This window comes from Scyliorhinus torazame, chromosome 5 (genome assembly GCF_047496885.1).
Source record: "Scyliorhinus torazame isolate Kashiwa2021f chromosome 5, sScyTor2.1, whole genome shotgun sequence".
NCBI classification, from domain to species: domain Eukaryota; kingdom Metazoa; phylum Chordata; class Chondrichthyes; order Carcharhiniformes; family Scyliorhinidae; genus Scyliorhinus; species Scyliorhinus torazame.
The window spans coordinates 103,584,991-103,611,448 of NC_092711.1; the positions used below are offsets into that span (position 1 = coordinate 103,584,991).

At 50.0% G+C, this 26,458-nt stretch overlaps 1 protein-coding gene across 2 annotated transcripts; it reads left to right on the top strand.

Annotated features, from left to right (window-relative positions):
* The first annotated feature begins 3,407 nt into the window (after window positions 1-3,407).
* Window positions 3,408-26,458, top strand: LOC140419297 (uncharacterized). 2 transcript variants are annotated; one of them, XM_072503130.1, is made up of 3 exons: window positions 3,408-3,474; window positions 11,584-11,782; window positions 24,636-26,458. In XM_072503130.1, the coding sequence occupies exons 2-3, from the start codon at window positions 11,755-11,757 to the stop codon at window positions 25,739-25,741; spliced, it is 1,134 nt and encodes a 377-aa protein (XP_072359231.1). In that variant the 5' UTR covers window positions 3,408-3,474; window positions 11,584-11,754; the 3' UTR covers window positions 25,742-26,458. The 2 variants fall into 2 exon arrangements, with proteins under 2 accessions (XP_072359231.1, XP_072359230.1); XM_072503129.1 differs by lacking the exons at window positions 3,408-3,474; window positions 11,584-11,782 and adding an exon at window positions 21,703-22,127.

Consider the following 26,458-nt stretch of genomic DNA (forward strand, 5'->3'; position numbering starts at 1 on the left):
TCAGTTGCCCTCGGAAGATTTCCCAGTTTTCTGAAATTCCAGTGCGGTTCTGTGTTGATGTAATGATCCGAGTTTCAGTTCCAATGCTGATGATGGAGGGCCTGTGCTGACAGAACCACAGAATCATTACAGTTCAGGAAGAGGCCATTCAGCCCATCGAGTCTGCACTGCTCACTGAAAGAACATTCTACCTAATCCCACTCCCCTGCCTTATCCCTGTAACCTTGCACATTCTTTCTTTTCAGATAAAAATCCAATTCCCGTTTAAATACCTTGATTGGAGCTGCCTCCATCACCCTCTTAAGATGTTCGTTCCAGACTCCAACCACCCTCTGGGTGAAAACCTTTTTCCTCGCATCACTTCTGTTCCTTTTGCTAATTATTTTGAATCTGTGCTCTCCAATTCTTGATGTACTCCAGAAGGGAAATAGATTTTCATTATTTACCCCGTCTAAAGCCCTCAGGATCTTGATTACCTCTACAAGCCTCCAATCAGCCTTCTTTTCTCCACGGAAAACAGACCCAACGTCTTCTCATATTTATCCCTGGAAACATTCTTGGGAACCTTCTCTGGACTCTGCACTCCAATGCCTTCACATCCTTCCTCAAGTTTAAAAAAAATTATCTCATGGGATGTGGTGTCGCTGGCTGGGCATTTACTGCCCATCATTAATTGCCCTTGAACTGAGTGCTTTGCTCAGCCATTTCAGAGGGCATTTTAAGAGTCAACCACTTTGCTGTGGGTCTGGAATCTCATGTGGGCCGCACCAGGTAAGGGCAGGAGATTTCCTTTCCTAAAGGACATGAGTGAACCAGATAGGTTTTTATGACAATCAACGATGGTTTCATGGTCATTATTTGACTTTTAAATCCAGATTTTAAAAAACTGAATTCACATTCCACCATTCCAAATACTAAGAAGTTAATTTCTGGACTAAAGAATTGTGAGTTCTTCGACGATGTAACAAGCAAAGTGGATAATGGGGATCCTGTAGATGTAGTGTATCTGGACTTCTGGAAGGTGTTTGATAAGTTGCCACAAAGAAGGTTAATTGACAAGGTGAGATCACATGGGATTAGGGTAATTTATTAGCTTGGATAGAAGACTGGCTGAAGGACAGACGACAGAGAGTCAGGATAAATATTTCTTATTCTGGATGGCAAGATGTAACTAGTGGGCTACCACAGGGTTCGGTCTTGGGCCCCAGTTATTTACAATCTATATTAACGACTTGGATACAGGGAAAGAAGGTTCAAAAGCCAAATTCGCAGATTACACAAATATAGGTGGGACAGTAAACTGCAATGAGAAAATAAGAACCTTACAAATGGATATCGATAGGTTAGGAGAGTGGGCCAAAATGTGGCAAATGGAGTTTAACTCCTATGCAGAGGGATCTGGGTGTCTTTGTGCATGAGTCACAGAAAACGAGCATCCAGGTGCCGCAGATAATAAGGAAAGCAAATGGAATGTTAGGAAAAGGAATTGAGTAAGGAAATGTTGTTGCAACTATACAAGGCATTGGTAATATCGCACCTGGAGTATTGTGCACAGTTTTGTCCCCTTATTTGTGAAAGATGTAGTCGCATTGGAGGCAGTTCCGAGGAGGTTCACTAGATTGATTCCAGAGATGAGGGGTTTGTCGTATGAGGAGAGATTGAACAGTTTAGGCCTATACTCTCTTTAGAAGAGTTTAGAAGAATGAGGGGAGATCTAATTGAGGTAAAGAAGATGGTAAAAGATATGGATAATGGGTGGCAAGGCAGCACAGTGGTTAGCACTGTTGATTCGCAGTGCAAGGGTTCCAGGTTTGACTCCTGGTTTGGGTCACTGTCAGTGTGGAGCCTGCACATTCTCCCGGTGTCTGCGTGGGTTTCCGCCGGGCGCTCCGGTTTCCTCCCACAAGTCCCAAAAGATGTGCTTATTCGGTGAATTGGACATTCTGAATTCTCCCTCTGTATTCCCAAACAGGCGCCGGAATGTGGCGACTAGGGAATTTCCACAGTAACGTCATTGCAGTGTTAATGTAAGCCTACTTGTGACAATAAAGATTATAAAGTATACATGGAGCTGATGCTTCCTCTCGTGGGGAATTTCAACCGAGAGGTCATGATCTTAGAATAAGAGGTAGCAAGTTAAAAACAGATTTGAAGAGAAACTACTTCTCCCAAAGGATTGTGAATCTGTGGAATTCGCTACCCCAGAGTGTGATGGATGTAGTGACAGTGAGTAAATTCAAGGAGGAGTTAGACAGATTTTTAATTGGTGATGGGTTGAAGGTTTATGGAGAATGCTTTATGGAGAAAGTGGAGTTGAGGCCAGGATGGAATCAGCCATGATCACATTGAAGATGTTTAGGTGCGGGAGGCTACATTTACTACTCCTGCTCCTAGGTCATGTGTTCTAGCGAGGAGATGCTCTGGCTGATTTTGCAATCCCGCTCTTGGTCTTTAGCATTGTAGGGAGCAGATGAGGAAAATATCAGCTATGATAGAATGGTGGAGCAGATTTGATGGGCCAAATGGCCTAATTCTGCTCCTGTATCTTATGAACTTATGACTGCAGTAAGAGGTCTTACACCAGGTTAAAGTCCTTACACAGGTTTGTTTCAAATCACTAGCTTTCAGAGCACTGCTCCTTCCTCCTTTAACCTGGTGTTGTAAGACTTCTTACTGTGCTCACCCCAGTTCAATGCCAGCATCTCCATATCCGAACTTATGACTGTACGAAAAGAATACTTTTCACTGTACTTCAGTACATGTGACAATAAAACAAATACAATACAAACAAGTCTTGTTTACCCATCCCCTGTGCTCACTTTCCTTTTAAGAAGTACCAAAAGTTGAAATTTCCCATTCTTCGATTCCTATAGTTGTGATCATCCTGATCTCTGTAATCTCCTCACACGCCCCTTCAAGATCTCTGCACTAATTTAATTCTGGCCACTACAGCATACCTGATTTATTCGGTCCACCATTACTGGCCTTTTATCATTTGACTGGGCCACAAGCTCTGGAATTTCCTCCTTCAAACTCTCCGACTCTCTCACTCACTTTCCTCCATTAAGATTCTCCTAATATCTCCCCATGTTGCTCAGTGTCAATTGTTATTTTATAACGTTTCTCTGCGATGTGTTAAAATGCTTGATTTTGTCAAGGCACAATAAATACGAATTATTGTCACTGCCCTGGACATGTATCATTGTTCTGCCTCATAAATAAGAATTTGTAACTCAGAGTGAGTCTGTCATGGTGAAACATTTCAAAAATATTGCAATGATGGCGACTGAGCATGCGCTCCGCTGCTGCCCCCAAGACAGATGGTGGATGCGCGCGCGCGCATTGCTGCTCGTGCCCCAAGAACGTTGACGAATGCGCATGCGCAGCCCCTCCAGTACGCGCGAGAGAGATGGCCGCCATTTAGTCTCGTCTGTGAGAAAGCTGCAGGCCCCGCTCAGGTCCCCCCCGATACCGGTAGGTTATTTTTCAGGATTTTCGGTTAATATAACATGTTTAAGAAGTGTGTCCAACGACGCGCCGAATTGAGCTCTCCCTCGGTCCTGCCATTCCCTCCTTTACGGATCATACATCCGAGAAAGAACGCCGCCATTAATCGCACTGCGCATGCTTCACTCGGCCCAGTCCCGCCTCCTTGTTCACTCCGATTGGCTGGAGGACCAGCCGATTCCCACCGGCCTTTTGAATCCACCCCTTCACCCTATTGGTCAGGAGCTGCCGTCAATCATTGCCCTGGCATTGTGAGGTATCAGGTGAGAGGTCAGTGTCGGGAGGCGGGGTTTACAAATCCTCAGTGCTGCCCGAGAGCTGAATGAAACAATGAATGAAAATCGCTTATTGTCACAAGTAGGCTTCAAATGAAGTTACTGTGAAAAGCCCCTAGTCGCCACATTCCGGCGCCTGTTCGGGGAGGCTGGTACGGGAATTGAACCGTGCTGCTAGTCTGCTTTGAAAGCCAGTGATTTAGCCCAGTGTGCTAAACCAGCCCCGATGGACATTCTCCACTCTCACTATCCGCTGCTTCTGGCTCCTCTCCGCAAACAACCTCGTAGAGACCGGGGGGGGGGGGGGGGAGACACTGATCCAGTGACAATGTCACTGCATTAGTAGAAAAGTCTAATGTAATCCCTCCTGTTCAAAAAGTAGGAAACTAGTTAGTTAAAGCCTGTAGTTGGGAGACTGTTGGAATCCATTATTGAGGAAGTAGTAATTGGACTTTTGGAAAGCCAAACCGCAATCCATCAGAGTCAGTGTGGCAATGAACGGACATCGCGCGACAATCACCAGGCAGGAATGTTCCCTTCCAGTCGGGGCAGCAGTCAAGGGCATTCAGCCTCTGATCTCCGGGTAAGCGTTCTCCAAGGCGGCCTTCAGGACGCGCGACAACGCAGAATCGCCGAGCAGAAGCTTATAGCCAAGTTCCGCACACATTAGTGCGGCCTCAACCGGGACCTGGGATTCATGTCGCATTACATTCATCCCCCGCCATCTGACCTGCGAAATCCTACCAACTGTCCTGGCTTGACACAATTCACACCTCTTTAACCTGGGGTTACCCCATCTCTGGATCTGTAAAGATTTAATCACCTGCTAATGCTCGCATTCCAAGCATTGTCTGGCATCTTTGAATTTGTCTATATATATGTTTCTGGAACATACCTCTTCATTCACCTGAGGAAGGAGCAGCGCTCCGAAAGCTAGTGACATCGAAACAAACCTGTTGGACTTTCACCTGATGTTGTAAGACTTTGTAGTGTGGTTTTGTAAAGGGTAAATCGTGTTTGACTCATTTGTTGGAGTTCTTGGAAGATGTAACAAGCCAGGCGGATAATGGGGGTACTGTAGATGTGTTTGGACTTCCAGAATACATTTGATAAGATGGAATTTAACATGCATAAGTGTGAGGTTATCAATTTTGGTCAGAGGAATAAAAAGGCAATTTTATTATCTAAATGGAGAGAAACTTTAGAGGACATTGGTTGGGTGTTGAATAAATATTTCACATCCGTCTCCAGCCAAGAGAATGAGGAGATAGACTTGGAACTCGGGGAGAGAAACTGTGAGGTTCTTGAGCGAATTGACAGAGGGAGTGACAAGACATTGGAAGTGTTGGCAAGCTTAAAAGTGGACAAATCTCCAGGTCTGGATGAATTGTGTCCCAGGATGCTGTGGGAGGTGAGATTGCAGGGGCCCCGACCCAAATTTTTAATTGCTCTTTAGCGACGAGGTCGGTGCTAGAGGACTGCAGATCAGCTAATATGATCCCACTATTTAAGAAAGGTTGTAGAGATAAGCCAGGGAACTAAGTACCAGTGAGTCTCGCATCAGTGGTAGGGAACCTATCGGAGAAAATTCAGAAGGAGAGAATCTATCTCCACTTGAAGAGGCAAGGTTTGATCAGGAATAGTCAGCATGGCTTTGTCAGCGGGAGGTCATGCCTAACAAATTTTGATTGATTGATTGACACCAGGTATGTCGATGGTGGTAGTGATGTAGTTTACATAGATTTCAGCAAAGCCTTTGCCAAGATCCCACATGGGAGACTTTATAAAGAAGACAAATACACATGTGATACAGAGTAACATGATAAGGTGGATTCAAAATTGGCTTGGCTGTAGGAGACAGAGGAAGATGACAGATGGCTGCTTTAGTGTCTGGAAGCCAGTGTCCAGTGGCGTACCACAGGGATCTGCGCTGGGTCCCCTGTTGTTTGTCATTTATATAAACGCCATAGATGACGATGTGTGGGGTAGAATCATTACCTTTATGGATGTCACACAGCTTGGCCTGGTGGTTAACAGTGAGTTTGAGTGTCTTTGGTTACAGGAAGATATAGACAGGATGGTCAAATGGGCAGAAACGTGGCAGATGGAATTTAACCCTGAAAAATGTGAGGTGACACACTTTGGCAGGCGTAATTTGACAACGAAGCATTCAATGAACGGCATGACACTGGGGCGTCTGAGGAACAAAGGGACCGTGGTGTGTTTGTTCTGAGATCCCTGAAGGTGGAAGGACAGGTTAATAGGATGGTGAAAAAGGCATATGGGACACTTGTCCTTTAGCAATTGAGGCATAGATGGGGTCGCAGTGACGTCTCGGACAGTGACGTCAGCCCTCAGACCACCTTCATGTTGAATTTGGCGTCGTCCCCGTCGCCACCTCTGCCGCCCCCGCCCGCGTGCGGCACGAAGTCAACATGGATGTTGTTGTGTTTGATGGGCCCGCTGGCCCGGCTCCAGATGAAGAGTAAAGTGAAGCAGAGCGACACCACGGTGAAGAATGAGGCGAAGCCCATGGTGGTGGCCACCAGCAGCGTGTGGGTGTCGAAGGGATATCCGGGCCGTAGGCCGGCCTTGGCCCGGGAGTCGGAGCACCCAGCCAGTCCCAGCTCCTGTAGCGAGAGCGGCCGCACCTGTAGCGAGGCCGAGGCCGTGTCGTTGCCGCCGGCGTTGCGGGCCACACAGCGATAGGTGCCGGAGTCCATGCGGCGGACCGAGGTGATCTGCAGGCTGCCGTCTGGCAAGAGGCGGCTGCGGCCCACGGCGGGTCCGGAGAGGAGCGGGGGCGCGGGGGGCAGGCTGGGGTCCGGACGTCCAGGGAGGAGGCCGCGGTCCTCGGGGTTCAGGCCCAGATTTTCAGATACTAGGCCCAGGCCCCCGGGGAGGCTCATCCCCGCCCCGGGGAGGCTCATCCCCGCCTCGGGGTGGCCCAGCCGCTGGCGCCGTGGGTTGAGCCACAGGATGAGGGGCGGCAGCTGGCCGTCGGCCGAGCAGCGGAGGGTGACTGTCTGGCCCTCTCGGGGCTGCGGCCTCTTGTCGCGGATGCGGGGCCGGCGGCAACTGAAGGTGCTGGCAGGGAGGGAGCCGGCGGCCTCGGGCAGGCGGCGGCCGCAGAGGGACGGCGGGGAGGCGCAGGTGGGCGGCTGGGGGCCCAGGAAGCGGAGGCGGTGGCGCCGGCGGACGATCCAGAGCAGGCGGCAGTCGCAGGCCAGCGGGTTGAGGCCGAGGCCCAGGCTCTGGAGGGAGGCCAGCGAGCGGAAGGCAGCAGCCGGCAAGCTGGCCAACTGATTGGCCGTGATGTCCAGCAGCCGGAAGTAGACGAGGCCGCGGAAGGCAGCGTCATGGATGATGCGCAGACGGCCGCCCACCAATCGCAGCTCCTCCAGGCGGGTTACGTGCTGCAGCAGCGCTCCGCGGATGGCACTGATGGGATTATAGGAGAGGTTGAGGAAGCGCAGGTAGGCCTGAGTCCTCAGGCTGGCATAGGGGACAGTGCTGAGGTTGCAGCGGGTGATTGAGAGCCAAACCAAATTGAGGCCCTGGAGGCAATCGGGGCCTAGTTGGGCCAGTGAGGCCCAGGAGTCGATTTCCAGCAGGCGGAGGCGGGAGAGGTCCTGGAAGGGGCGGCCGGGCAGGGCGGCGGCCTTGGGGAAGGCCAGCAGGCGGAGGGCGGTCAGGTTGAGGAGGGGGGAGAGGGCAGCACCGGGTGGCCAGGTCAGCGCGGCACCGCGGACGGTGAGTTGGTTGAGGCCGCTGAGGCCGGCCCAGGCTCGCGGGCCGGCCCAGGCCAGCTAGGGGGAGCCCAGGCTGAGGGTGCGCAGGGCGGCCAAGCCGCGGAAGGTGTGGTCGCCGAGCAGCAGCAGCGGGTTGCCAGCCAGCTCCAGGCTGCGCAGGGCGGCCAGGCCGAGGAGGGTTCCGGGCTGCAGGTAGCGCTGTAGGTTGTGGCCGAGGCCCAGGCGCTGCAGCCGCTCCAGGGCGCCCAGGGCGCCGGCCTCCAGCTCCCGCAGCCGGTTGTGGCCCAATTCCAGCTCCTCCAGCCGGCGGCTCAGGCCCCGTCCCGGGCCCCAGTCCAGCCACTCCAGCCGGTTGTCACTTAGGTCCAGCGCCCGCGTGCCAGCCGGCAGCGACTCCAGCCCCCGGGACGAGCAGCTCACCGTCCGGTTGGGGCTCCAGCAGAGGCAGTCTGAGGGACAGCCGAGCCCCGTACCCAGGAGGAGGAGCAGGGGGAGGAGAGGAGGCCTCACTGCCAGCAACAACGTCCTGCCCCACGGCCTGTAAAGCAAACAAAACAGGGGGTCAGTGAGGGGAGCTGGACCCCCCAGACACACACCCACGCACAGGACATCTCCCCCACACACAGGACACCTCCCCCAGACACAAACCCCACACAGGACATTGTCCCCAGACACACACCCACACACAGGACACCTCCCCAGACACACACCCCACACAGGACACGTCCCCCACACACAGGACACCTCCCCAGACACACACCCCACACAGGACACGTCCCCCACACACACCCACAAACACAAGACACCTCCCCAGACACCTCCTCCCCCAGACACACACCCACACACAGGACACCTCCCCCACACACAGGACACCTCCCCCAGACACAAACCCCACACAGGACATTGCCCCCAGACACACACCCACACACAGGACACCTCCCCCACACACAGGACACCTCCCCAGACACACCCCCCACACAGGACACGTCCCCCACACACAGGACACCTCCCCTAGACACACACCCACACACAGGACACCTCCCCACACACAGGACACCTCTCCCACACACAGGACACCTCCCCCACACACAGGACACCTCCCCAGACACACACCCCACACAGGCCATTGCCCCCAGACACACACCCACACACAGGACACCTCCCCGAGACACCCACCCACACACTGGACACCTCCCCCACACACAGGACACCTCCCCAGACACGCACCCACACACAGGACACCTCCCCAGACACACACCCACACACAGGACACCTCTCCCACACACAGGACACCTCCCCAGACACGCACCCACACACAGGACCCCCCCCACACACACAGGACACCTCCCCAAGACATGCACCCACACACAGACCACCTCCTCCAGGCACACGCCCACACACAGGACATTGCCCGCAGACACACACCCACACACAGGACACCTCCCCCTCACACAGGACACCTCCCCCAGACACACATCCACACACAAGACCCCCCCCCCCCCCTCCCCACACACAGGAAAACTCCCCCCAGACACACGCCCACAGGACATCTCTTTCTCCCCCTCCCTGCCTCCACACACAGGACCCCCCCACACCCAGATACAGGATGCCCCACCTCCCCCAGACACACGCCTGCGGACACAGGAACACCTTTCCCAAACGCTCACAGGAGCCCTCTCACACACAGGATCCCCGGTGTCCCGAACACCACCAGCACCAACATCGAGGGCCGAAGGGCCTGTACTGTGCTGTAATGTTCCATGTTCCCCGAGGCCTCTAGGACCCCCCTCCTCTGGAATGGACCCCTCCGGAATCCGCCCCCCCCTCCCCCCGCAGCCGCCCCCATGACACAGCCTTGTCCACCTTCCCTCTCAGATCCTCTCCACTACCCTCCACAACCCCCCCCCCCCCCCCACATCATCATCCCCTCTTGTTGCTTCACCTCGCTCCCACAAACGCCTTTGTGTCCTTCCCAAATTTCTATGCAAGGTCGGGCTTCGGGGTACAGAGAGAGATGGGAGGGGTTGAATATATTTGACTGCAAATTGTGATTACCTCATTAGCTTCATATTTATGGCGAAGAGCTTGAGGGTCTTCTTCGGTCCTGTTTCTGCTGACAGTCCGGGAGCAGCTTTCGCTATACAAGGAGCTACTGTCGGTTGTCAGCTTGTTTTAATGCTGCTGGGATCTGGTTACAGGTTACACACCAGCTGTAGCCTGTGGCTCAGGTTCTGGACGAGGGGCTCGATCGGGTTGCAACATAAACATTGTTCCTCCTGAATATTTAAACATTTGACATGGATAACACAGGTGCAGAAAGAGAAAACACTGGTTCAAAGTGTGAAAAGCTGGAGTGTGACCAACATTGATCTACACAGAGCAACGTGTTAGACAGGGAGTAAAGCTCCATCCTTCTACGCTGTCCCCATCAAACACTCCCAGGACAGGTACAGCACGGGGTTAGATACAGAGTAAAGCTCCCTCTACACTGTCTCCATCAAACACTCCCAGGACAGGTACAACACTGGGTTAGATACAGAGTAAACCTCCCTCTACACTCTCCCCATCAAACACTCCCAGGACAGGTACAGCACGGGGTTAGATACAGAGTAAAGCTCCCTCTAAACTGTCCCCATCAAACACTCCCAGTACAGGTACAGCACAGGGTTAGATACAGAGTAAAGCTCCCTCTGCACTGTCGCCATCAAACACTCCCAGGACAGGTACAGCACGGGGTTAGATACAGAGTAAAGCCCCCTCTACACTGTCCCCAACAAACACTCCCAGGACTGGTACATAGGAAAGGAGCAGGCCATTCAGCCCATTGAGCATGCTCTTCTCTACAATATCATGGCTGATCAGCCACTTCCATGGAAAAATAATTCCAAGTGAAAGTGGTTCTCTGAAAATTAACTCTTCACTGGTTAATGATTTGCCGCACACAGAGCCACTGGTTAATGATTTGCCGCACACAGAGCCACTGGTTAATGATTTCCCACACACAGAGCCACTGGTTAATGATTTGTCGCACACAGAGCCACTGGTTATTGATTTGCCGCACACAGAGCCACTGGTTAATGATTTGCCGCACACGCAGCCACTGGTTAATGATTTCCCACACACAGAGCCACTGGTTAATGATTTGCCGCACACACAGCCACTGGTTAATGATTTGCCGCACACCGATCCACTGGTTAATGATTTGCCGCACACAGAGCCACTGGTTAATGAATAGCTGCACATAGAGCCACTGGTTAATGATTTGCCGCACACAGAGCCACTGGTTAATGATTTGCCGCACACAGAGCCACTGGTTAATGATTTGCTGCACACAGAGCCACTGATTAATGATTTGCCGCACACAGAACCACTGGTTAATGATTTGCCGCACACACAGCCACAGGTTAATGATTTGCCGCACACAGAGCCACTGGTTAATGATTTGCCGCACACAGAGCCACTGGTTAATGATTTGCCGCACACAGAACCACTGGTTAATGATTTGCCGCACACAGAGCCACTGGTTAATGATTTGCCGCACACACAGCCACTGGTTAATGATTTGCCGCACACAGAGCCACTGGTTAATGATTTGCCGCACACAGAGCCACTGGTTAATGATTTGCCGCATACACAGCCACTGGTTAATGATTTGCCGCACACAGAGCCACTGGTTAATGATTTCCCGCACAGAGCCACTGGTTAATGATTTCCCACTCCGATTTCCGGCTGAGATTGGCGTTATTGAGTGGAGACGAGCTTAATATACCTCCCCACGGGCCGATTTGAAAGGCAGGCCGGCTTTGGGGGCTTCCTTGATGTGTGGTTTGCGGCGAGGTCCCCATCGGTTCTGTTCCCCGAGGGAAAGGCAGATGGCTGGTCCCAAGGGTGCTCCTTTCCCGGGGACACGGTTCAGATTCACTCCCTTACTCTCTGGTGGGCGCCTTAGTTTCCTGTGGAATATATGAAGAACATCTAAAGCTCATCATTTAAGTATTTCACTGAGGACCAGAACTATGTAAGGAATGACTATGCCTGTATTATTGCAGAGCTGTTAAGAAAGTCAGTAAAAGACAATCTGTTGCTGGGAGTTTGATTCTCTGGTGTCTGAAACCACAAGATTCAATGATTAGAGGCAACAAGATGAACAAGGAAACACGTCATGGCCCAAAACTCCAGCTGGATATTCACAGGAGAAAGTCTTTTATCAAACACCTCGAATGGACAGAACAGAGAAAGATCCCAACTGTAAGAAACTCTCGAATCATTTGTAAATATCTTTCAAATGCTGACAGGTTGCAGCTGTCAATTTCCATCACATTGAAGGTTAGAGAATGGGTATTCTAGAACTAAAAAACATTAGTTAGATCACAGCTAGAGCACTGAGCACAGTTCTGGTCACCACATTCCAGTACAATCACATTCTTCCTGGAGAGAGTACGGAAGAGGTTTTTCTGGATGTTTCCAGGATAAGGGAATTTTAACAAGAGGAACGATTGGATCGATTGTTTTCTGTGGAACAGAGGAGGCTGAGTGGACATTTAATTGAGGTGTGCAACATTGAGGGTCCCAGATATAGTGGATCAGATGGCAGAAGGACCTATTTCATGAACAAACAGATCAGTAACCTGGGGCCAGAGATTTAAGTATCTGTTGGAAGGATTAGAGGGGAATTGAGGATTTTCTTCACCCGGGGTGGTGGGGATCTGGAACTCTGTCTGAAAGGGAGGTAGAGACAGAAACCCTCATCGTATGTGGAGTTTGTGTGATCTGCAGGCTACAGACCAAGAGGTGGAAAATGGGATTAGACTGGACAAGGAATTTTCAGCCAACACAGACACAATGGGCTGAATGGCCTCTGTGCTGTAAATGTCTAGGATTCTGTGATGACAAGTGATCCTCCAGTTTTTAATCCAAGACAGACCTCAGCGCAGTCAGTTCCGCCAAATGTTGATGTGATGGATCAAGAGGTGTCAGGTGCCAGGAGCAGTGATTCAAATGGAAATATCAGTAAATCCTGATATAGTTTATCTGTATGTGGTTCCATTTTAATAACTTCTCCTGAATGTGACCCTCACCCAGGTTTCATAGGTTATCATAGAATTTACAGTGCAGAAGGAGGCCATTCGGTCCATCGAGTCTGCATCGACTCTTGGCAAGAGCACCCTACCCAAGCCCACACCTCCACCCTGTCCCTATAACCCAGTAACCCCACCCAACACTAAGGGCAATTTTGGACACGAAGGGCAATTTAGCATGGCCAGTCCACCAGACCTGCACATCTTTGGACTGTGGGAGGAAACCGGAGCACCCGGAGAAAACCCACGCACACACGGGGAGAACGTGCAGACTCCGCACAGACAGTGACCCAAGCCGGGAATCGAACATGGGACCCTTGAGCTGTGAAGCAATTGTGCTAACCACTATGCTACCGTGCTGCCCCCAATAAGAAACAACATCAAAGGGCTCATCTGGGATTTGAACCCGGGACCTCTCACATTTTCATAGAGCACAACCCCTGAAGCGAGAATCTTACCCCTGGACCAACGAGCCAGTTTTGATTTGATTTATTTATAATAATAATCCTCTGTCACAAGTAGGCTTACATTAACACAGCAATGAAGTTACTGTGAAAGCCCCTAGTCGCCACATCCCGACGCCTGTTCGGGAGAATTCAATGTCCAGGGTCAGGGTCCCAGGTTTGATTCCTGGCTTGGGTCACTGTCTATTGGAGGCTACACGTTCTCCCCGTGTCTGCGTTGGTTTCCTCCCACAAGTCCCGAAAGACGTGCTGTTGGGTAATTTGGACATTCTGAATTATCGCTCTGTGTACCCGAACAGGCGCCGGAATGTGGCAACTGGGAGCTTTTCATAGTAACTTCATTGCAGTGTTAATGTAAGCTTACTTGTGACAATACAGATTATTGTTATTATTAAGACGTGACCTTGTTTTTCAGAAGCCATTTGAGAATCTCTAATGGCTCCTTCTCCACCACAGTGATCAGAAACTGAATCTGTTAGGATCCTCAAGCATCTTCCCTGTGATTGTGGGGCCTGTCGTTCCCTGTCTCTGATTTGGAATGTGGGAACTCCGTGAGTTACCTTCCAATCTCAGGAAGCAATCCTTGACTCTTGATCTGTTGATGATGCAGCAAAGACCCAGGCTCCTGTCCCATTTCTTTACACATCCTGGTGTTGATGCTTCAGAAAATCTCTTTGCTTCAAAATATCCTGCATGTTTAGAACATGGACTGAATAACCGACTCCTGTTCCTGTTTCTGATGCCTTGATTCAATCTGAGCCCACAAATCAAAATTGCAGAAAACCAAATTATTGATGAATATTCTGTTGACAAATGGAGTCTCAGAACCATAGAATTCCTTCAGTGCAGAAGGAGGCCAATCGACCAATCAAATTGTTGCCTTTTCTTCTTTTACTCTGTCCTTTCTGTGGCTCAGTTCCAATGATGGCAATCAGTGAGTTTGCCCTTCTTTCTATGTTATCTATATTCTAATGCTTCGCGTCGCCAGGAATCAAATGATACCACCACAAGGTTCAACCGGCTATCGACCAAAGAGCCAAACACCAGTTAGTTAGTTCAAGGTCAAGGCTATTTTATTTACACACAATTAGTCATGCAACATAAACACTACTAGTTAACTACACCTATCGACTATGACAACCTGTACTTGACTTCGGACACCCGGTTTAGGTCAGAGAAACAGTAGCCACTGGTCGATTCTGGATCTATCGAGTCCGAAGGAGTAACTGCTGCTCAGCGGGACTCATCCGTCTGGTAGCGAGCGTTAAACTTGGACTTGCTTCTGGTGTTGTTGCAATTGGAGATGGCCGGACCGGGGTACCAGGTCCAAGAGAGGACGAACATGTGGCAAACTCTTCTTATACTTGGGGGGTTTTCGTGCTCTTTTGGGCGGTCCTTCAGTTTGGACCCTACTAATTGGGTGATCCCTGATCACTCTGTTCGATTCCTAACCAATAAGGTGAATAACCTGTAACTCCAGCATTGTGGGAGCACCTTCACCACACAGACTGCAGCGGGTCAAGAAGGTCAAACATCATCTTCTCCACAGGTAACTGGGGATGGGGAATATTTGCTGCTGGTCTTGTTGGTGAAAGGACAGGGGAGTGGGAGGAGCTGATTTGCTCTGGCAAAGAGAGCCAGCACAAACAGGACGGGCTGAATGGCCTCAATCTGCATTGTAACCGTTCAATGATTCACTGATAAAGAAGCGACGCTGGAGACCAGGGAACAACCTCTGGAACCAATGACCAACCTGATACAAAGCGGCTCTTCATTGATCTGGGAGCTGCGGCCCTGGTCGGTGTAAACGCGGGGAGGGGGGGTCCGCTCAGTTTATTCCCGTGGTTTCCGGAGCCTCTCCGTCCACCCACCGGATCCTCCGCCCCACCATCCCCCCCTTTACCCATTGTGGACCCGTCTGCCCATCACCCGCACTGCGCATGCTTCACTCACAGTCCAGCCCCGCCCCTCACTCACTACCATCGGTTGGAGGACCAGCTGCTCCCATCTGGTCCGCCAGGCCAACCCTCACAATTCCTATTGGTCCGGTACCGCCGCCAATCACTCACTGGGCACTGTCACCGTTCGGGCTGTGCCCGGCGCATCTGCAGTTCAGGTTGTCGCTGACGATGCGAGGAGCGGGAAAGAAATAATCAAGCAACTTTCAGGATTGTAGCCGGGAGCAATAGAAGCTGCGGAGTGAGCCGGGAGGCTTCATAAATACCCCGTGGAGGCTTCAACTCCCGAGGAAAATGTTAACGGTCCAGTCTTAAACAGCACCGAATAGAGTGAGAGCTGAGCGGTGACAGGCCCGGGTTACCGGTCGCCATCTTTACAGAGGACAAGGTGCCTGGACCGGATGGCAACTCTCCCGGATTGACTGACTGGAGTCTCCAGGATTTTATTTCAATCATTTGTGGGAGTCACTGGCTGGGCCAACATTTATTGCCCATCCCTAATTTCCCTTAAACTGAGTGGCTTGCTCAGCCATCTCATAGAACATTACAGCGCAATACAGGCCCTTTGGCCCTCGATGTTGCGCCGACCTGTGAAACCACTCTAAAGCCCATCTACACTATTCCCTTATTGTCCATATGTCTATCCAATGACCATTTGAATGTCCTTAGTGTTGGCGAGTCCACTACTGTAGCAGGCAGGGCATTCCACGCCCTTACTACTCTCTGAGTAAAGAACCTACCTCTGACATCTGTCTTATATCTATCTCCCCTCAATTTAAAGGTATGCCCCCTCGTGCTAGACATCACCATCCGAGGAAAAAGGCTCTCACTGTCCACCCTATCCAATCCTCTGATCATCTTGTATGCCTCAATTAATTCACCTCTCAACCTTCTCTCTAACGAAAACAGCCATAAGTCCCTCAGCCTTTCCTCATAAGATCTTCCCTCCATACCGGCAACATTCTGGTAAATCTCCTCTGCACCCTTTCCAATGCTTCCACATCCTTCCTATAATGCGGCAACCAGAATTGCACGCAATACTCCAAATGCGGCCGCACCAGAGTGTTGTATAGCTGCAACATGACCTCATGGCTCCTAAACTCAATCCCTCTACCAATAAAAGCGAACACACCGTACACCTTCTTAACAACCCTCTCAACCTGGGTGGCAACTTTCAGGGATCTATGTACATGGACACCGAGATCTCTCTGCTCATCCACACTGCCAAGAATCTTACCATTAGCACAGTACTCAGTCTTCCTGTTATTCCTTCCAAAATGTATCACCTCACACTTTTCTGCATTAAACTGCATTTGCCATCTCTCAGCCCAGCGCTACAGCTTATCTATGTCCCTCTGTAACTTGTAACATCCTTCCGCACTGTCCACAACTCCACCGACTTTAGTGTCATCTGCAAATTTACTCACCCATCCTTCTACACCCTCCTCCAGGTCATTTATAAAAATGACAAACAGTAGTGGCCCCAAAACAGATCCTTGTGGTACACCACTAGTAACTGGACTCCAGTCTGAACATTTCCCATCAACCACCACCCTTTGTCTTCTTCCAGCTAGCCAATTTCTGATCCAAACTGCTAAATCACCCTGAATCCCATGCCTCCGTATTTTCTGCAGTAGCCTACCTTGGGGAACCTTATCAAACGCTTTACTGAAATCCATATGCACCGCATCAACTGCTTTACCCTCATCCACCTGTTTGGTCACCTTCTCAAAGAACTCTACAAGGTGTGTGAGGCACGACCTACCCTTCACAAAACCATGTTGACTATCTCTAATCAAATTATTCCTTTCCAGATGATTATACATCCTATCTCTTCGAAACCTTTCCAAGATTTTTCCCACAACAGAAGTAAGGCTCACTGGTCTATAGTTACCGGGGTTATCTCTACTCCCCTTCTTGAACAAGGGGACAACATTTGCTATCCTCCAGTCTTCTGGCACTATTCCTGCAGACAAAGATGACTTAAAGATCAAGGCCAAAGGCTCAGCAATCTCCTCCCTAGCTTCCCAGAGAATTCTAGGACAAATCCCATCCGGCCCAGGTGACTTATCTATTTTCACACTTTCCAGAATTGCTAACACCTCTTCCTTATGAACCTCAAGCCCTTCTAGTCTCGTAGCCTGAATCTCAGTATTCTCCTCGACAACATTGTCTTTTTCCTGTGTGAATACTGACGAAAAATATTCATTTAGCACCTCTCCTATCTCCTTGGACTCCAAGCACAACTTCCCACTACTGTCCTTGACTGGCCCTACACTTACCCTAGTCATTCTTTTATTCCTGACATATCTATAGAAAGCTTTAGGGTTATCCTTGATCTTACCTGCCAAAGACTTCTCATGTCCCCTCCTGGCTCTTCTTAGCTCTCTCTTTAGGTCCTTCCTAGCTAACCTGTAACTCTCGAGCGCCCTAACTGAACCTTCATGTCTCATCTTTACACAAGCCTCCTTCTTCCTCTTGACAATTGTTTTGGCTGCTTTAGTAAACCACGGTTCTCTCACTCGACCACTTCCTCCCTGACTGGTACATACTTATCAAGGACACGCAGTAGCTGTTCCTTCAACAAGCTCCACATTTCCATTGTGCCCATCCCCTGCAGTTTTTCCCTCCATCCGATGTATCCTAAGTCTTGCCTCATCGCATCATAATTGCCTTTCCCCAGATATAACTCTTGCCCTGCGGTATATACCTATCCCTTTCCATCACAAAAGTAAACGTAATCGAATTGTGCTCACCTACCTTCAAATCTAACACCTGTCGTGGTTCATTACCCAGTACCAAATCCAATATGGCCTCGCCTCTCGTTGGCCTATCTACATACTGTATCAGGAAACCCTCCTGCACACATTGGACAAAAACGGACCCATCTAATTTACTCGAACTATAGCGTTTCCAGTCAATATTTGGAAAGTTAAAGTCCCCCATAACAACTACCCTGTTGCTTTCGCTCCTATCCAGAATCATCTTTGCAATCCTCTCCTCTACATCTCTGGAACTTTTCGGGGGCCTATAGAAAACCCCTAGCAGGGTGACCTCTCCTTTCCTGTTTCTAACCTCAGCCCCTACTACCTCAGTAGATGAGTCCTTATCAAACGTCCTTTCTGCCACCGTAATACTGTCCTTGACTAACAATGCCACCCCTCGCCCTCTTTTACCACCTTCCCTGAGCTTACTGAAATATTTAAATCCCGGCACCTGCAACAACCATTCCTGTCCCTGCTCTATCCATGTCTCCGAAATGGCCACAACATCGAAATCCCAGGTACCAACCCATGCCGCAAGTTCACCCACCTTATTCCGGATGCTCCTGGCATTGAAGAAGACACATAGAACATAGAACAATACAACGCAGTACAGGCCCTTCAGCCCACGATGTTGCACCGAAACAAAAGCCATCTAACCTACACTATGCCATTATCATCGATATGTTTATCCAATAAACTTTTAAATGCCCTCAATGTTGGCGAGTTCACTACTGTAGCAGGTAGGGCATTCCACGGCCTCACTATTTGCGTAAAGAACCTACCTCTGACCTCTGTCCTATATCTATTACCCCTCAGTTTAAAGCTATGTCCCCTCGTGCCAGCCATTTCCATCCGCGGGAGAAGGCTCTCACTGTCCACCCTATCCAACCCCCTGATCATTTTGTATGCCTCTATTAAGTCTTCTCTTAACCTTCTTCTCTCCAACGAAAACAACCTCAAGTCCATCAGCCTTTCCTCATAAGATTTTCCCTCCATACCAGGCAACATCCTGGTAAATCTCCTCTGCACCCGCTCCAAAGCCTCCACGTCCTTCCTATAATGCGGTGACCAGAACTGTACGCAATACTACAAATGCGGCCGTACCAGAGTTCTGTACAGCTGCAACATGACCTCCTGACTCCGGAACTCAATCCCTCTACCAATAAAGGCCAACACTCCATAGGCCTTCTTCACAACCCTATCAACCTGGGTGGCAACTTTCAGGGATCTATGTACATGGACACCTAGATCCCTCTGCTCATCCACACTTTCAAGAACTTTATCATGAGCCAAATATTCCGCATTCCTGTTATTCCTTCCAAAGTGAATCACCTCACACTTCTCTACATTAAACTCCATTTGCCACCTCTCAGCCCAGCTCTGCAGCTTATCTATATCCCTCTGTAACCTGCTACATCCTTCCACACTATCGACAACACCACCGACTTTAGTATCGTCTGCAAATTTACTCACCCACCCTTCTGCGCCTTCCTCTAGGTCATTGATAAAAATGACAAACAGCAACGGCCCCAGAACAGATCCTTGTGGTACTCCACTTGTGACTGAACTCCATTCTGAACATTTCCCATCAACCACCACCCTCAGTCTTCTTTCAGCTAGCCAATTTCTGATCCACATCTCTAAATCACCCTCAATCCCCAGCCTCCGTATTTTCTGCAATAGCCTACCGTGGGGAACCTTATCAAACGCTTTGCTGAAATCCATATACACCACATCAACTGCTCTACCCTCGTCTACCTGTTCAGTCACCTTCTCAAAGAACTCGATAAGGTTTGTGAGGCATAACCTACCCTTCACAAAGCCATGCTGACTATCCCTGATCATATTATTCCTATCTAGATGATTATAAATCTTGTCTCTTATAATCCCCTCCAAGACTTTACCCACTACAGACGTGAGGCTCACCGGTCTATAGTTGCCGGGGTTGTCTCTGCTCCCCTTTTTGAACAAAAAACACACTTTTGAACAAAAAACACACTTTAAACCACCTTCCTGCTTGCCGGTACACTCCTGCAACTTTGAAACCCTACTCATGACCTCACTACTCTCAACCTCCTGTATACTGGAGCTATAATTCAGGTTCCCAAGCTCCTGCTGAACTAGTTTAAACCCTCCCGAAGAGCATTAGCAAATTTCCCCCCCAGAATATTGGTACCCCTCTGGTCCAGGTGCAGACCATCGCGTTTGTAGTGGTCCCACTGACCCCAGAATGAGCCCTAATTATCCAGAAATCTGAAACCCTCCCTCCTGAACCATCCCTGTAGCCACGTGTTCAACTCCTCTCTCTCCCTATTCCTCGTCTCGCTATCACATGGCACGGGTACCAACCCAGAGATAATAACTCTGTTTGTCCTAGATCTAAGTTTCCACCCTAGCTCCCTGAATTCCTGCCTTACATCCCCATCCCTTTTACTACCTATGTTGTTGGTACCTATGTGGACCACGACTTGGGGCTGCTCCCCCTCCCACTTAAGGATCCCGAAAACACGATCCGAGACATCACGCACCCTGGCACCTGGGAGGCAACACACCAACCGTGAGTCTCTCTCGTTCCCACAGAATCTCCTATCTATCCCCCTAACTATGGAGTCTCCAATGACTAATGCTCTACTCCTCTCCCCCCTTCCCTTCTGAGCAACAGGGACAGACTCTGTGCCAGAGACCTGTACCCCATGGCTTAACCCTGGTAAGTTTCCCCCCCCCCCAACAGTATCCAAAGCGGTATACTTGTTACTAAGGGGAACGGGCCACAGGGGATCCCTGTACTGACTGCTTCCTCCCAGCCCCTCTCACCGTCACCCATCTATCTTTATTCTTCGGAGTAACTACATCCCTGAAGCTTCTATCTTTGACCAACTCTGCCTCCCGAATGATCCGAAGTTCATCCAACTCCAGCTCCAGTTCCCAAACGTGGTTTCTGAGGAGCTGGAGATGGGTGCACTTCCCACAGATGAAGTCAGCAGGGACACTGACGGCGTCCCTCACCTCAAACATTCTGCAGGAGGAACATTGCACTACCTTCCCTGTCATCCCTCTAGATAAAAAAAGGAAAGAAAGAGCTTACCTGTTATTCACTCCCCTTCTCAGCAAGCACTCACTCAGCAACCTCTGCGCCCCGCACGATAACACATGAGGGAAAATAAATAAAAACTACTTACCAGTCACCAGCCAATTCCTTACCTGCAGGCTGTGACATCACGGTTCAACTTTCCACTTCTACATGCCCTCGAGCCTTCCTCTTGATCCTTACAGCGGTTCGTTTTTTTGGTTAGAGGAGGGGGTAGGGAGGGAAACACTGAAGAAATGTTTCAGGTTTAAGTGTCACTTGACAAGAGCTCCTCCACAAACCACCTCAAAGTTAGGGTGAGCACACAGACGTATGCTAATTTCCCCTGCAACGGTCAATCAGCAGCTCCGCTGTACTGCCCTCTGCTGGATGCTTGTCTTCACTTGAACAGCTACGGTCTCTTGTTCAGGTACGCCTCCAAGTTAGGGTGAGCACACGGACGTATGCAAATCTCCCCTGCAACGGCCAATCAGCAGCTCCGCTCTACTATCCTCTGCTGGATGCTTGTCTTCACTTGAACAGCTAGGGTCTCTTGTTCAGGTACGTCTCCAAGTTAGGGTGAGCGCACGGACGTATGCAAATTTCCACTGCAACGGCCAATCAGCAGCTCCGCTCTACTGCCCTCTGCTGGATGCCCGTCTTCACTTGAACAGCTAGGCTCTCTTGTTCAGGTACGCCTCCAGGTTAGGGTGAGCACACGGACATATGCAAATTCCCCCTGCAACGGCCAATCAGCAGCTCCGTTCTACTGCCCTCTGCTGGATGCTTGTCTTCACTTGAACAGCTAGGGTCTCTTGCTCAGGTACGCCTCCAAGTTAGGGTGCGCACATGGACGTATGCAAATTTCCCCAGCAACGGCCAATCAGCAGCTCCGCTCTACTGCCCTCTGCTGGATGCTTGTCTTCACTGGAACAGCTCGGGTCTCTTGTTCAGGTACGGCTCCAAGTTAGGGTGAGCACACGGACGTATGCAAATTCCCCCTGCAACGGCCAATCAGCAGCTCCGCTCTCCTGCCCTCTGCTGGATGCTTGTCTTCACTTGAACAGCTAGGGTCTCTTGTTCATGTACGCCTCCAAGTTAGGGTGAGCACACGGACGTATGCAAATTTCCCCAGCAACGGCCAATCAGCAGGTCCGCTCTACTACCTTCTGCTGGATCCTACTGCCCTCTGCTGGATCTCGGAGGGCATTTAAAGAGTCAACCACATTGCTGTGGTTTGGAATCGTGTCGGCCAGACCAGGTAAGGATGGCAGATTTTCTTTTCTGTTCATTCACGGGATGTGGGTGTCGCTGGCTGGGCCAGCATCACTAATTGCCCTTGAACTGAGTGCATCGCAGAGAGCATTTTAAGAGTCAGCTGACTGTGGATCTGGAGTCACATGTAGGCCAGACAGAGATTTCCTTCACTGAAGGACATGAGTGAACCAACAAGCGACAATGGTTTCATGGTCATCAGTAAACTTTCAATCAATTCAAATGTTACCGTCTGTCTTGGTGAGCCTGCTCCTTACACACAAACTGGGAGTCGGCCCCTCGAGCCTGCTCCTTACACACAAACTGGGAGTCGGCCCCTCGAGCCTGCTCCTTACACACAAACTAGGAGTCGGCCCCTCGAGCCTGCACCTTACACACAAACTGGGAGTCGGCCCCTCGAGCCTGCTCCTTACACACAAACTGGGAGTCGGCCCCTCGAGCCTGCTCCTTACACACAAACTAGGAGTCGGCCCCTCGAGCCTGCACCTTACACACAAACTGGGAGTCGGCCCCTCGAGCCTGCTCCTTACACAAACTGGGAGTCGGCCCCTCAGGTCTGCTCCAGTATTCAATAAGTTTGCGGCTGATCTAATTTAAAAAAAAGAATTTTGAATACCTATTTCTTTTATTTTCTAATATTGTTCCCTTAAATTTAAAGTACCCAATTCTTTTCTTCTTCCCAATTAAAAGGCAATTTATTGTGGCTAATTTACCTACCCGGCACATCTTTGGGTTGTGAGGGTGAGACCCACGCAGACATGGGGAGAATGTGCAAACTCTACCTGGACAGTGACTCGGGGCTGTGATCGGACCCATGAGGCAGCAGTGCTAACCACTGCGCCACCGTGCTGCCCCATTGGCAGATCTAATTTTAACCTCAATTCCACATTCTGGCCAACACCGATAACCTTTCACCTCCTTGCTTATCAAGAATCTATCCAGCTCTGCCTTAAAAATATCCAAGGACACTGCTTCCACTGCCTTTTAAAGATGTGTTCCAAAGTCATAGAATCTCTACAGTGCAGATTGACCCCATTCAGCCCATCGAGTCCGCATCAACCCTCCGAAAGAGCTACCCACCCCACCCTCATAATCCCACCCAACGTGCACATTGTTGGAGACTCATTTAAGCATGGCCAATCCAGCAAACCTGCAGACCTTTGAACTGTGGGAGGAAATCGGATCACCCGGAGGAAACCCACACAGATACAGGGAGAACGTGTAAACGCCACACAGTCACCCAGGGTCGGAATTGAACCCGGGACCAGAAGAGAAAATGCAGGAAAATCTCAGCAGGTCTGGCAGCATCAGTGGGGAGAGAAAGGAGCTCACATTTCGATTCCAGATGACTCTTTGTCAAAGCTAAAAGACAGAGAAAGTGGGAGATATTTATACTGTAGGTGAGGGAATGAAAGATGAGTCATAGACTGGGTCCCTGGTGCTGTGAGGCAACAATGCTAACCACTGTGCCACACCCTGTCCTACAACCCTCAAGAGAAAAAATATCCTTATCCCCATCTGAAATGGGTGGCCCTTTATTTTGCAACAGTAACCCCCCTGTTCTAGATTCTCCCACAAGAGGAAACATTCTCACCACATCCACCCTGTCAAGACCCCTCAGCATCTTATATAGTTCAATCCAGGTTTTACCCAAAACTTTACATCTGTGTCCCGACTGCTTGTACGATCAGTGAATAGAAACAGTTTCTTTGCCCACCCGATGGAAATCTGGCCTAAGGTTTTGTCCCTGAATCAAGTCGCCCTCAACCTCCTTTGCTGGAACCATCTGATAAATCTCCTCTGCACCTTCTCCAAGAATTTTCACATTCTTCCTGACGAGTGGTGACCAGAGCTTTATAAAGATTCAGAGAATAGAAGTAGAACCATAGAATTCCCACAGAGCAGGAGGCCATTCGGCCCATCAAGTCTGCACCGATTCTCTGAAAGGGCACCCTGCCTAGGCCCACACCCCTACCCTGACCTTGTAACCCCATAGCCCCACCGAACCTGCACATTCCTGGACACTAAGGGGAAATTTATCAAGGCCAATCCACCTAACTTGCCCTTCTTCAGACTGTGGGAGGAAACCTGAGCACCGGGTGGAAACCCATGCAGTCACTGGGAGAAAGTGCAAGCTCCACACACACAGTTGCCAAGGCCGGAATTGAACCCGGGTCCCTGGCACTGTGAGGCAGCAGTGCTAATCACTGTGTCACCGGAAGCCTGGCTTCCCTGTTTCGGAATCAATATTACTGTTTATGAAGCTCAAGATCGAATTTGCTTTGCCATCTATTCTCTTTAATATGTCGTGTAGATATACAAAATCCCTCTTCACCTCTTTCTCTCTCCTCCCAAAGGGGCCAGTTGGGTGTTTATAGTCACTTTTGTTCCCAGTGCCGGCCCCACAAATGGCCAGATTCATTCAGCTCAATTTCACAACCTGCCTTTGTGTTTTTGTGGGTTCTTTCTCACTCTATTTTCTGTTTTGAATCAGTTTCACCGGGTGTTCGAAGGAAAGGCTTCAACGTCCGGAAACACAAACCAAGCATCACATCAGGATCTGACAGAGCCTCAATTTATCATATCCTGAATATGGAAGGAAAAAGCATCGTTCACAGTGGGGAGAAACCGGACACGTCATCAGGCCTCACATGCCACAAATGCAGTCACACGGAGAAGAAACCGTGGAAATGTGCGGACTGTGGGAAAGGATTCACTTACCCATCCCAGCTGGAAATTCATCGACGCAGTCACACTGGGGAGAGACCATTCACCTGCTCCAAGTGTGGGAAGAGATTCACTCAGTCATCCAGCCTGTCCACACACCAGCAAATACACACTGGGCAGAGACTGTTCACCTGCTCCATGTGTGGGAAGGCATTCAGTGATGCATCCAACCTGCTGAGACACCAGCCAGTTCACACTGGGGAGAGGCCGTTCACCTGCTCTCAGTGTGGGAAGGGATTCACTCAGTTGTCCACTCTGTCCGGACACCAGCAAGTTCACACTGGGGAGAGACCATTCACCTGCTCCAAGTGTGGGAAGGCATTCAGTGATACATCCAACCTGCTGAAACACGAGCGAGTTCACACTGGGGAGAGACCGTTCACCTGTTCAGAGTGTGGGAAGGGATTCACTCAGTCATCCAACCTGCAGAATCACCAGCGAATTCACACTGGGGAGAGGCCATTTGCCTGCGCTCAGTGTGGGAAGAGATTCACTCGATCATATGACCTGCAGAGCCACCAGCGAGTTCACACTGGGGAGAGACCATTCACCTGCTCCGAGTGTGGGAAGGGATTCACTCGGTCATCCCACCTGCTGATTCACCAGCGAATTCACACTGGGGAGAGGCCGTTCACCTGCTCTCAGTGTGGGAAGGGATTCATTCAGTTGTCCACTCTGTCCGGACACCAGCAAGTTCACACTGGGGAGAGACCATTCACCTGCTCCAAGTGTGGGAAGTCTTTCACTCGGTCATCCCACTTGCTGAGACACGAGCGAGTTCACACTGGGGAGAAGCCATTCGCCTGCTCAGAGTGTGGGAAGGGATTCACTCAGTCATCCAACCTGCAGCAGCATCAACGAGGCCACAAGTAACCACAGTGAATGATTTTGTTGTTAATTCCACATTCAGGACTGAACTATGTTCATTTCTGCTGATAACAAACTCCAGCCCATTTACAGGGGCTAATATTCTAGCTAAAAGTCAAATAAATTAGATTGGTGTTAAATACACAGTGTGTTGAAACTTTCCAATATCTCTGACACAAGTTAGTTCCTTTTGAAGTACTCTCGCTCTCCCCTGTCTCTTCCATCCTCGCCTCCCAACAAGAAGTGTGAGGAGCTTGTGGAGCTTCTTTGTGACTGAGATTGTGTAAATCCGATCAACTGCCTCTGCTGCTGAGAGTTTGGCTGATGATCGATAAATGAGAGTTTGGCTGATGATCGATAAATGAGAGTTTGGCTTAAGATGGATTGGAACTTTATGGGAAAAACAAAATGTTAGGTAAAGCTTTGTGTGAAGAAATGTCAAGACAGGCTTCTGGTAGCAAAAATGTATCACTTGTTTTTGAACCAGACAAACTGCAATAACGGCCTTGGGAATGGGTGCACTAGGCTTAAAGATAATTATAATTGAGGGGGCTGAATTATAATTGAGCTGAGAGCACAGATAGGAATGCGAGGGAGCTGCCCTCAGAAATGAACCAAAAATGTATAAATCCTGCTGTTAGATGTATTGACTTTGGCTTGCTATTGTGACTCTCGAGACACAGTGGTTTTAGCCCCGGCCGAGAAATAAACATGTTAAAGTTA